The sequence below is a fragment of the Manis javanica genome, chromosome 1 (assembly GCF_040802235.1).
Source record: "Manis javanica isolate MJ-LG chromosome 1, MJ_LKY, whole genome shotgun sequence".
Taxonomy (NCBI): domain Eukaryota; kingdom Metazoa; phylum Chordata; class Mammalia; order Pholidota; family Manidae; genus Manis; species Manis javanica.
Genome location: NC_133156.1, coordinates 180,715,212 through 180,728,240, shown reverse-complemented (window position 1 = coordinate 180,728,240; position 13,029 = coordinate 180,715,212). Strand labels below are relative to the sequence as shown.

The following is a 13,029-nucleotide window of genomic DNA, read 5'->3' as shown; positions in this document are numbered from 1 at the left end:
CACAAATGTGTCTTACCCCCTAATGACTTCTGAATGTTGTAGTCAACATTCATGTAGGTGAAAAAACTGTTCGTAAGTTAAGCCTTAGAATCAAACCTCAAGAATAAACACAAAGGCTTTTTTTGCAGTTTTAATGTATAATCCATTTTCCAGGACAGTCATCACCTTATCGACCAAGTGAAGGCTTTGCTTTATTGGGAAATAAGCAAGAGCTGTTCATGATTATGGAAACTCCGGCCACTTAGGCAAAGTAACTCACCTACATCAGTCCTCATTTAGTTTTTTGATTTCACGGAACAAGTAACTATTTCTTTATGTCTAGCATAGTTTTGGCCATTTACCTATTGAAATGTAAATACATATTACGTTATTTTGAATTTCTTTATCTTATTTATTCTTTATGTTATAGTTAGAGCATTACATTGTTTTTCTTTCTTAAAAATTAAGTATGGAAGTAGGTTGTACTTATATGAATTTCATTTCAGGATACCAAAGGGTATTACAAAATATTTGCTACAAAAAAGGGAAAATGAGGTGTGACACGGTTGAGAACCAGTGTTCTACACGGTGAATTTGGATTTCTTAAAGACTACTGCTTACCTTTTTCAAAGGAACTTTGAAAGCAATGAAACGGGTCCCTGGCATTCGCTGTCCAACTGGCATATAGTCTTTCCACCTATTAATACAAGTTTTTATTAGCCAAATTTTAGGTCAGCCAGTCTCTCTGCATAGAATGAAATCTCCTTGAAAATGAAAAGCGGAACCCAAAAGTAGGTCCTCTCTTCTCTCTACTCTGCATTTCACTGCTCCACCTATTCAACCCCACCTAGTATCAACCTATACTCCCCTTCTTTCTGCTTCCCCATCTCGAAAACAGACAAGGCAACAGAACAGTGCAAAGGGCTCAACAAATAAGACACATCTAAAACCAGAGGCGGCCAGAACTTGTGCATCCCCAATAAAATCTAGCCCAATCCTGAACACTAAGGTGCCATTAATACACACATGTTGACTGAAACAGTTTAATTCTTTCACTTTACACTTTATTTTTAGTCCTAATACAACCAATGCCATCAAACGCAACCGTAGTGAACTTCAAGTTCATATTTTAAAAGAAAATTTGATAGACAAGGGGGCTGTGAACTTCACTTAATAAGGCTAGGGGTAACAGTAAAAGGTAGTATTTGAGCTGCCTTAGGTAGGATTTTATATAGAATTAACTAAGGTTAATTCAGCATATCTTAATCATAGAAAGTTAGGGCAAAAGTGACACAAGATGGGTCTGGGGAAAGAGGGGATTCTAGACCACGCAGAGTCTTAAGGGCCATGGAAAAGAGTTTGTTTTTATTCTTAAAGCAATGCTTTTGTACGATATTTACGAGAACTTTCCAAGCTGCGTATTAAAAAGATGTCTTATGTGAAGAACGGAGCGAACAGAAACAAGAATCAATAAATATATACACTAATTAGGACCTAAAAGCAATAGATCAGGCAAGTTCTGTATTAGGATGCTGATGGAGGAGAGAGGACAGATTGAAAAGATCTTCAGGACATAAAAAGAAGGGGACTTAATGAGCTATGAGATGGCGGAAAGCAAGGTCTCAAGGAATAGAGTTCACTGAAAGCAAAGCCTCAAAATTAACCATTTGAATATACAGAGGGCGAGTTCTCAAATGAGACCTGTTCGAAAGCAACAGCATGCCCTTTGCGATTCCTGGAAACAACACACATTTTTTCAGTGAAAGTTTGGTTGTACTGGTAGATTTTTCATTCGAACTTTGCTCTTGTTGATATTTTCTGTGGCAAATAGCGCAGCTTGAGGAAAGCGGGGGCCTCCATTTTGGTAAGTAAGGGGTGGCCCCAACACTGACAGTCCCATCTTAAACGGCAGGCCCTCTCTATTTCACCCGGGGAACCATGGCCCGCGCCTCGCTTTTATAAGACCCGCGGAGAAATAAAAAATCACACTGTCCACGTCAGCTACTGTGAGCAGAGCAGCGAAAGCGTCACAGCCTCCCAGGAAGAGGCGCGCGGGCCACGCGCGGAAGCAGCGCTCAGGCAGCTACCGTGGCCCGGGAGCTGCGAGCGGGACGGGCCCGCACCGGGCCGAGGCGGCTCACCTTTCGGGGGCGTGGCTTCCACCCTTCCTCTCGCCGGAGGACCGTCCGGAAAAGACGCCTCTCTGGCCCCAACGGTAGTGGGCAGGATGCCATTGGCTCATCTGGGCCCCAAGACGCCGTCCACCCAGCACCAAGAGCCCCAAAGGCGCCAGTCCGGCTCTCTCTGGGCCAGAACAAGACTTCGGTCCGGAAGAGTTTAGGCAGCAACCCGCACAGTGCCTCGGCTCCTTCTATTGCGCATGCGGCACCGCCCGTGGTGATGTCGTCCCCGCGCCGGCCGACGGGATGCTGGAGGCCACAGCGCCCTCCTTTGCCGGCTGTGGGTAGCGCAGGTAGATGAGCTTGCACACCCGCCAGAATTCAAGTAGTACAGGACATGGGATCCAAGTCAAGTCCCACTCCTCCATTTCCTTGCGGTTCTTCGGACATTTTCCAAGGGCTTACATGCACATTTACTGTACATGTACTTAAATACATTAGGTACCTATTTGTACATATATGCGTATCTTCTATTTTATATAAAAGCACCATACTGCATGTATTTTCTTCAATCTATCTTAGATGCTGATTTTCCTGGTTGATTTATGCAAACATCCTTTTTATTCTTTCTAAAGGCTGCAAACTACTCCCATGATTATAAGTACCACAATTTACATAACCTGTCTAATACTGATTAACTTTCTGTTGTTTTCAATTTTTTGTCCTCCTTAAAGACAGGCGGCAATGTGAGCATCCTTATACATGTGTTCGGGGAGCCTTGTGTCCTTTCCTCAGTTCTTGTCCCCGCCACGACCAACAATTGAAGGGCAGAGACACAGTAGTGAAGCAGAGTAAAAGTTTTAATTAAAGTTACTTAGAGAAAAAGTGCAGGCGACCTCAGAGAGAGAGGAGCGCCCTGAAAGGTTGAAAAGAGAGAGTTTAAAATTAAAAGGTTACGCACTTAGAAAGTGTGGGCGACCTCAGAGAGAGGAGTACCTAGTTAGGGGTTTTAGTTGCTTGCTGTCTGTTGCCTAACACATGTATACAACTTTATCTAAATTCCTAGTAGAATTGCTGGAATGAAGGATATGCAAACTTAAAATTCTGCAAGATACCGCCTAACTACTCTCCAAAAGTATTGTATCAACCTACATTCCCACTCTTAGTGAAACTTCTTTTGGGTTCCTGTCATGGGCCAGGTATCATGCTAGAGGTGGACAAGTATGTATTTACATTTTAGAAAATACCAAGAAATAACAGAGACATAAGAATGAAGCTTAAGTCTGAAATGTGCACACAGTATCAGGCATACGTATGTGTACTTGTTTGAAAAATTCTGAATTTTGCCACAGCGGGACAGCAAGGGCAGCATGTCCTACAGTATGTCTGAAGGCAGAGTAGAGTACTAAATCCCAGATTAAACTGTAGAAAATTATAATAGTGAATATTTTTACTTATTTTTGAAAGTACCTTTCATACACTGTTAGTGTTCTTCACAACCATTTAGAGCTGGGAAAACAGAGTCAGAAAAGCCAGGGTTATTGAATGAATTAATGAATGAATGGGTAAAAAGATCACTAGCTTTAACATTGGCGGGACAGTCATATTCTGACCAAGTTGAAATACACAAGCATTTACAATTTTAATTATAATAATTAAAAGTGGGTCAATATTAGTAAATTGCTATTTGGAAAAAGAAAAGACAAATTATTAGCACAGCATAGTTTGCAAAATTACAATTAGTCAATTCAAATTTGGTGCTAAATATTGTTTTAGAACAATATACCTTTTTAGAATAAAATCATAAAATATTAGAATTCATGAAAAAAAAAACCAATACGCTTGTAGAGACCAAAAAGTACAAATGGTACAAATAACTACAGGCATGACAATATACAAACTGTGACATAAATCTACCAGAAACTAGAAAAACTGTATTGACCCTGCATTTCCAGTTCGCTAAATGATAAAACTTGAAGTGGAAACAGTTATATCTGACACATATAAATTGACAAGGAAGAAGTTAAACTGTCCCTGTTTGCAGATGACATTGTACATAAAAAGCCCTAAAGAATCCACTCCAAAACTACTAGATCTAATATCTGAATTCAGGAAAGTTGCGGGATACAAAATTAATACACAGAAATCTGTGGTCTTCCTATACACTAATGATGACCTAGCAGAAAGAGAAACAATTCCGTTCACAGTTGCATCAAAAAGAATGAAATACCTAGGAATAAACCTAACCAAGGAAGTGAAAGATCTATACTCTGAAAACTACAAGACACTCATGAGAGAAATTAAAGAAGGTAACAACAAATGGAAATACATTCTGTGCTCATGGATAGGAAGAATTAATATTGTCAAAATGGCCATCCTGCCTAAAGGAGTCTACAGCTTCAATGCAATTCCTATCAGAATACTAACAGCATTCTTCAGTGAACTAGAGCAAATCATTCTAAAATTCGTATGGAACCACAAAAGTCCCCGAATAGCCAAAGCAATCCTTAGATGGAAGATTAAAGCTGGGGGGATTATGCTCCCCAACTTCAAGCTCTACTACAAAGCCACAGTAATCAAGACAATTTGGTAGTGGCACAAAAACGGACCCATAGACCAATGGGACAGACTAGAGAGCCCTGATATAAACCCAACCATCTATGGTCAATTAATATATGATAAAGGAGCCATGGACGTACAATGGGGAAATGACAGCCTCTTCAACAGCTAGTGTTGGCAAAACTGGACAGCTACATGCAAGAGAATGAAACTGGATTATTGTTTAACCCCATACACAAAAGTAAACTCAAAATGGATCAAAGACCTGAATGTAAGTCATGAAACCATAAAACTCTTAGAAGCAACATTGGCAAACATCTTCTGAATATAAGCATGAGGAACTTCTTCCTGAACGCATCTCCTCGAGCAAGGGAAACAGAAGCAGAAATGAACACATGGGACTACATAAAACTAAAAAGTTTCTGTATTGCAAAGGACACCATCAACAGAACAAAAGACATTCTACAGTATGGGAGAATATATTTGTAAATGATATATCCAACAAAGGGTTAACATCCAAAATATATGAAGAAGTCATACACCTCAACACCCAAAAAGCAAATAACCCAATTAAAAAATGGGCTGAGGATATGAAAAGACAGTTCTCCAAAGAAGAAATTCAGATGGCCAACAGACACATGAAAAGATGCTCCACATCACTAATCATCAGGGAAATGCAAATTAAAACCACAATGACATATCACCTCACACCAGTAAGGACGGGCAGCTTCGAAAAGACTAAGAACAACAAATGCTGGCGCGGATGCAGGGAAAGGGGAATCCTCCTACACTACTGGTGGGAATGTAAGCTAGTTCAACCATTATGGAAAGCAATATGGAGGTTCCTCAAAAATCTAAAAATAGAAATACCATTTGCCCCGGTTATCCCACTCCTTGGAATTTACCCAAAGAATACAACTTCTCAGACTCCAAAAGACATATGCACCGCTATGTTTATTGTAGCACTATTTACAGTAGCCAGGATATGGAAGCAACCTATGTATCTGTCAGTAGATGAATGGATAAAGAAGAGGTGGTACATATACACAATGGAATACTATTCAGCCGTAAGAAAGAAACAAATCCTACCATTTGCAACAACATGGTTGGAGCTGGAGGATATTATGCTCAGTGAAATAAGCCAGGTGGAGAAAGACAACTGCCAAATGATTTCTCTCATTTGTGGAGTGTAAACAATGAAGCAAAACTGAAGGAACAAAATAGCAGCAGACTCATAGATGCCAAGAAGGGACTAATGGTTACCAAAGGTGAGGAGAGTGGGAGTGGGTCGGGAGGGAGGGCGAAGAGGATTGAGGGGTGTTATGTTTAGTACTCATGGTGTGGGGAGTCACGGGGAAAACAGTGTAGCACAGAGAAGGCAAACAGTGAATCTGTGGCATCTTACTACACTAATGGACAGTGACTGCATTGGGGTATGGGTGGGGACTTGATAATATGGGTAAATGTAGTAACCACATCGTTTTTTCATGTGAAACCTTCATAAGAGTGTATATCAATAATACCTTAATAAAAAATTAAAAAATAAAAAAGTTTGCGCAGCACTTCAGAAAGATGGAGGTAGCAGCATAGTTTTTGACTCCCTCCAAACCCTCTCATGGAACTAGATCTAGCAAAACCAAACATTCGTGGGTAGCACTTATTGTCTCTAGAACTTTTTCATTATCCCAAACAGAAACTCTATGCCTATTAAATTTAAAAATAAAAATAAAAGATAAGAAAACCTGGTGGCTTGCTTTCTGAGGTTTCCTGGCTCTGCTCTCCTCCCCTGATTTTATCAAGACATTTCCCTTTGTGTCTGGTGTTTCTCCAAGAAGCTTCTCCTTTGTGTGGGCCACAGCCTGGAAAGGAGCTCTGGCTGCTCAGTTTCAAGATGTAGAGGGGCTGGCCTACCCCAGCCCTGCAGACTCTATCCTGGGTCCCTTGTACTTAGCTCACTCTGCGGTTGAGAAAGCCCCTCCTAGTCTCTGCTGCTGTTCTAAATTGGCCCACAGTGCTTCCCAGTGACTACCTGCTGGCACTTTGAAGGCTTCCTGCTCTTATGCCCATCCTCTTGTCTGCCACTTCTGAGCAGATACTGAGACTCCAGTAGGTCTGTGCCTATTGGTGGTGGTCAGCCCTACCCTAATGTTTGGGATTCCTGGTTTCATGGTAACTGCTGCCCATGGGTGTTGGGTTTTGTTTGATCTATTTCTATGGGAGGGTTTGAGGAAATTCAGAACCTGTGCTCCTGACTCCATCTTTCTGGAAATTCCACTCCATCATTTGACATACTTATTTTACACTGAGGGCCCTGTAATTTTCAGTTCTCCAAAGCAGAGCTCCTCTTGCCTTCTCTTGTTAGGACTCTGGGTCAGATGAGGCTTTCTGAGTCTCCTCTGTCTAACATGGCACCTCATATCTGCATTTACTCAGTCCATGTTTTGAAGAAGTCAAAACACAACAACATAATGAGCTCAAGAGTGGACGGACATCTGGCCACCACAAGAGGTGGAATAAACCTGTGGGCAGGTTGGGAGTCTGGAAAAAATGTGTCTTTTCCTTCCCTCTTTTCTTTCTCTTTGTACCTACTTTCCTAAACATGTACAAAATGGAATCTCCAATCTGTCCTCCTCCCCAGCAAAAAACCTGGTCCATGCTCAGTTTTCTTCATCTTAGTTCATGGTAATCCTTTTCTTCCAATTGCTCAGGCCACAAACATTTAAAGTCATTTGACTCCTCTCTCTCCCTCCCAACCACACATCCAGAACATCAGCAAATTCCATCTGCCTTACCTTCCAATTGTTTCCAGAACTTTCCCACTTCCAATCACTTTTCTCCCAATCCACTCTAGTTCTAGCCCCCATCATTTTCTGCCTGGATTACTGGCAGGGCCTCCTATCTCAGAGGTTCCCAAACTTTCTAGATTCACAGAGCCTTTGGTGTCTCACCTCTAGGTTAAAAGAAATACTTTATTAAGTATTTATAATACATTTATTAAGTAGTTAGGTACCAAAAATCTAACAAGTATTTATGCTTGTAGTAGGCTGGGTAATGGCCACCCAAAGAGATCAGGTCCTAATCTCTGAAACCTTTAATATCACTACCATATTTAGAAAAAGGGTCTTTGCATATTGGTTAAATTAAGGACCCTGATATCCTGGATTATCAGGGTGATCCCTAAATGCAACCACATATCCTTATAAAATTGAGGTGGAAGGAAATTTGATACAGACAGAAGAGGAGAAGGCAATGTGATTGTGTAGACAAAGACTGCAGTGTTGCCGTCACCAGGCAAGCAATGCCAGCAGCCACCAGAAACTGGAAGAGGCGAAGAATGAACTTTCCCCCAACAGCCTCCGGAGGGAGTGCAGCCCTGGCGACACCTTAATTTTGTCCCAGTGATACTGAGTTCAGACTTCTGGCCTCCATAACTGTAAAAAATAATTTCTGCTATTTTAAGCCACCAAGGTGTGGAGATTTGTTAGAGCAGCCACAGGAAACATGCTCCAGTAATACAGTACATTATAACAGCAACTAAGTAGACATTTGAGAAATAATAATATAAAAGAAAAAATATTTTTATTTCACTCTTAAATAACCCCAATTACCTTGCTAATGGAAAATGTGTGACTGTTGGGCACTGTACAACTTCCCAAACCTTAGAATTAAATTGAACTGCCAGCCTCATTTCCTGCTTCACATCGGTTTTCAAGCAGTACTTGCTTTGTGTTACAACTACTGTCAAAAACCAAAACTTCACAAAAATATAACAGCACTGAGAGGACAATAGCATGATTTGACGTTCAGTCTGTAAACTACTGAACTAGCTAGAAGCTCACATGGTATCTGACAGATGTCAAGTATTTCTGTGAATCCTTCAAAAATTTGAAATATCCTGCGGCACCTTGGTAAATTTGCTGGGGTGTCCTGGGGGCCTCTCCAATGTACCCTGTGAACTACAGTCCTAATTGATTGCCCTGTTCCCATCCTTGCCTCTCTAAAATTTGTCACATAGCCATCATAGTGATCCTTTCAAAACATAGGGCAGATTCTGTCCTGCTCAGACCCTTCCATGGTTCTTCATTTTTCTGAGTCAAAGTCAACATCTCTACAATGACCTAAAAGGTCCTGCCTACATCAGGGATCAGCAAATATTTTCTATAAAGAGCCATACATTAAATATGTTACTCTTCGTGGGCCAGATAGTCTTTGTCTCAACTACTCAAGTCTGCAGTTGTAGCATGAAAACAGCCACAGAAAATATGTAACTGAATGGGCATGGCTGTGTTCCTGTAATACTTCATTCACAAAGACAGGCCACACTATAGTTTGCTAACCCCTGCCCTACACAATCTACTGCTATTCTTTCTTTCATTCACTCCACTCCAGTCATGCTGAGGCCTTGCTGTTCCTTAAATACACCAACAAGCTCATGGCTCAGGGCCTTTGCACTTGCTGTTCCCTGCCTGGAATGCTCTTCTTACTTCCAAGTCTTTACTCAAATCTTTTCAATGAGCATGTACCTGACCACGGTATTTGAAATTGCAACTATCTCTCTGCTCTTCGTCCTTTTTCAGTCTGATTCCATTTATAGAAACCCGATCTCCCATAGTACTTAAAATCTTCTAATATACTACATAATTTACTCATTGATCAGATAATTGCTTATTACTCATCACTTCTTCACCCATCACTGGAATGTAAGACCCTTAGGACAGGTGGTTTTATTGTTCACTGATATATGCCCAATGCCTTGAACAGTGTTTGGCACATGGTAGGTACTCAGTAAATATTAGTTGATTGACTAACTGAATGAATATTTCTCAAAGAGTATAAGTATAATGGCATGCAGCTCTTTATCTTACATTCAAAGTTACAAGGCCTAGTTATATGCCAATATTTTTGCCAAGAAATATGTAGACAAAATATAAAATGATAAAACCCCTCAGGCCAAAGTATCCAGTTCAACTAGCCCTAAGGTTTTTCATCTCATTTAACTTTTGTTGAAATTTACAACCTTGAGAATGGTACTCTTACTTAAAACAAAAGTCTTCGAGTTATTAGGAAATAAATTATATAACTCAGAGCTAACTATCAGGTAGCAAGGAAGAAAATGCATCTAAAATAAAGTTGACTCTTTATGTACACATTCAAATACTAATTGTACCATATACATACACTGAAAACCTTTTCAAGCATACATGAGAATTCACTTTCCCAACTAGATATTTTTCTTGGCAAAAGAAGATAATGCCAGTCTTCAAGCAAACTATAGGTGGAGCTCCAAACCTCAGATTCATCTTAATGTTACCCTTTTTACTGTAGCCTTCTTAACAATGAACAACTTCTTCATCAGTTAATTGCAACTCCAACTGAAAAGAAACGTAATTAGCAAGCAGTCATAACACACAAATGTAAAAAACCCCAGTACACTTGCTGTATTTTCCTCTTTTTTTTGCAGCTCATCTTACTTCTTTTCTTCCCAATTATTTACTTTTCAAATTCTGTTTGTCATTTCATATTCCCAATGGATTCACAGCAAAAATTTTAGCCATGTAAAAAATTTGTCATGAGTACACGTTCCATTTCTGCTTTCAGAGCACCCCCATTTCCCAGCAACCTTCACAATAGGCTCTTGTAGTGTCTCAATGCATGGACTCACCTAGCACCCCCTTGAGAAACTTATATCGTCTTTTAAATATTTTCTTCCTTCTGATGGCTATAAGCCCTCATTATGAGGGCTTTGAAACAACAAGAACTGAGTTTTTCTTGCTTATTATTATAGATCTATTACATGACATAGATCCATGAATATGATAGGTACTCAATAAATATGTGCTCTATTAATGAAGCTCTAACTGCCTTGTAGAGAAAACTTGGTCCCAAAAGCATAGGGGTCAATGTTTTTCATTGCTCATCTCAATTATCACCATAATTGACTACCCATTCTTTTTTTTTTTGAGAGGGCATCTCTCATATTTATTGATCAAATGGTTGTTAACAACAATAAAATTCTGTATAGGGGACTCAATGCACAATCATTAATCAACCCCAAGCCTAATTCTCAACAGTCTCCAATCTTCTGAAGCATAACAAACACGTTCTTACATGGTGAACAAGTTCTTACATAGTGAATAAGTGACTACCCATTCTTGTAATTCATTTTGGTGACAGTGAGACAACACTTATTGTAACATCATTTGAACATCTGACAATCTTTATTGAGTGTCATCTGGGGTCCCAGGATGTTCCAGGCATGGGGGCTAGAGCTGTAGGCAAGTCAGGAGAAGTTCCTGCCTTCTTGGAGATTACATTCTCTGGGGAATGAGATACAGTGAACAATCCAGACCATAGCAGACAGTGGTAAGGTCTATGAAAAGAGTTAAAACAGGGCCAGGTGATAGAGGGTGACTGGGTGGCTACTTAGAGTGGATAGTCAGAGAAATTCTCTTTGAGAAGAGACATGTGACCAAGATGTGAATGACAAGATGGAGCCAGCCAGGTGAAGATCAGGGTAAGAGCATCTCAGGAAGAGGAAAAAACTGTGTAAAGGTCTTGAAAAGTGGAGAAGTAGATGTTGACAGCGTGGCTAGAGAGTAGCAAGCAAGGAGGAGAAGTGGGTTGAGGTCAGAGAGACAACAGGGACTGAGTCACACTGTAAGCCAGGGTAAGGAGTTTGGAATTTTAATTCCAAGTACCATGGGAAGTAACTGGGGAGTTGTAAATGCTCCCATTTTACACCCTTCAGTCAATTATATTAGAGCAATAGAACCGGTTTTTGTTTTAAAAAGAATATTAGCTGTTGTAAGAATGCAGTAGGTAAGAATAGATGTTGTTCCTGTACTGAGATTGCCCCTATAGGTGTGGCACTCAATCAAAGTGGTAACAGTAGGCAAGTAACATCTGCCTGGAGTCATCCCTGTTTTTTGCTCCCCCAGAAACCTCATCTGGGCTTATTTTCTATATCCTATTGTTATATATCAAGGTAAGAATTTTGTCTTCTAGGAGTCCCTTGCTGCTCTCCAGGAATGATCAGGTAGGAATAAGCATTCAGGAGTGCAGGAGTAACACTGAAGTATGCAACAGATCATGTGGAGACTAACACAGAGTAACACTGGCCTTATATTCAGGGAAAGTGTTCATAACTAAGTGTGGGCACCAAAAGGAAGGAGAACCTCAATTCCTAGCCTGGCCATTGCCCATCAGGTGAGCTGCTGAAGCCTATTTGCTCGCAGAATACCTTCCATGTTTAGCCTCCTCTGTGGGCAGGAGCAAGTAGAATATTCTCCTCAGGTATGTCAAGAGCCAACAGAATTTTTGTAGCCTTACTTTCCTAGTTGCATGTATAAAACTGTCCAGTTCTTTTTTACTTTAAAGAATATAAATTATAACAAGTGAGCAGTTTTATTACTAGGATGCACATATTTGAAGGTGTAACAAAATATGTGATTATTTCAACATATCTAAACATTGTGGTATTGACCTATGCTAAACACTAAGTTGAATTAAGAATATATGGGGAAAGGTCATTTTCTAATGATAAAGAAAGAGGGGAAAATGGTATTTGTCTTTCAGAATAAGACACATGCAGTTATTACCTGTGACAAAGCAGCATCTCATTCCTTTATCACTGCATTCATTTCTTCCGCAATTATTCTCTTTTTACATTCCTTGGTCTGGTAGATTCTATCCACAATTATAGCTCCATTCTTCTTAATAGCTATCCTAGTGTCTGCATTGTTTATTCTTTTCAGTAATACCTGCAATTTCTTCAGGGTTAATATTTTCTAGCACTTTTAGAGACATTTCCATATTCTTGGCTCATGCAATTGCTTCATCTCGCTCCTCATTGGCCAACCATAGTCGAGACATAATAGCTTCATCACGTTCTCTCTGTGCAAAATACACTTCTTCAACTAGTGCTGCTGTCTTTTCAGCAATTTGAGCTTCTATTGCTTTCTCTTGGAGTTCCAGCTTAAGCTTTAGTTTTCTCTGTTCTTTATCTTTAGTCAGTTTTTCTTGAAACTTTTTATTGCTTGTCCTGAGAATGTCCAATTCTTTAAGAAGAAATGTCATTGTCTTCTCTTTAAGTCTGAAGTAACTTGAGAAGGAATCATAAATTCATAATGCAAATCATTATTCCTATGTTCCATTATGTTGGATTTTTCAGTAGTGCAGTAAGCTGTCTTATCACCTGGATAAGGAAAACTCTTGATCTCTGCCCTGGCAATTGTGTGTTCTCATATGTGGCTTCATTAACTAATTCATTGGATTTCTGATGCATGCTTCCTTTAGAATTCATAGTCGGTTGCTCATCTGGCTGTGTACTTTTATTTCTTTCTGTAGTCTCTTGTTTAAGATAATCATGGAC

At 39.9% G+C, this 13,029-nt stretch overlaps 1 protein-coding gene and 1 pseudogene across 1 annotated transcript in view; both read right to left on the bottom strand.

Moving 5' to 3' along the window:
- Positions 1-2,411, bottom strand: part of DUSP11 (dual specificity phosphatase 11) — a 21,175-nt gene extending 18,764 nt beyond the window's left edge. The window contains exons 1-2 of the mRNA XM_037027202.2: positions 2,121-2,411; positions 601-676 (exon numbers count right to left, since the gene is read on the bottom strand). Coding sequence (XP_036883097.1) covers positions 601-676; positions 2,121-2,221 — 177 coding nt within the window. The 5' untranslated portion in view covers positions 2,222-2,411. The remainder of the gene's footprint in view (positions 1-600; positions 677-2,120) is intronic.
- Positions 2,351-13,029, bottom strand: LOC108386477 (mirror-image polydactyly gene 1 protein-like; annotated as a pseudogene).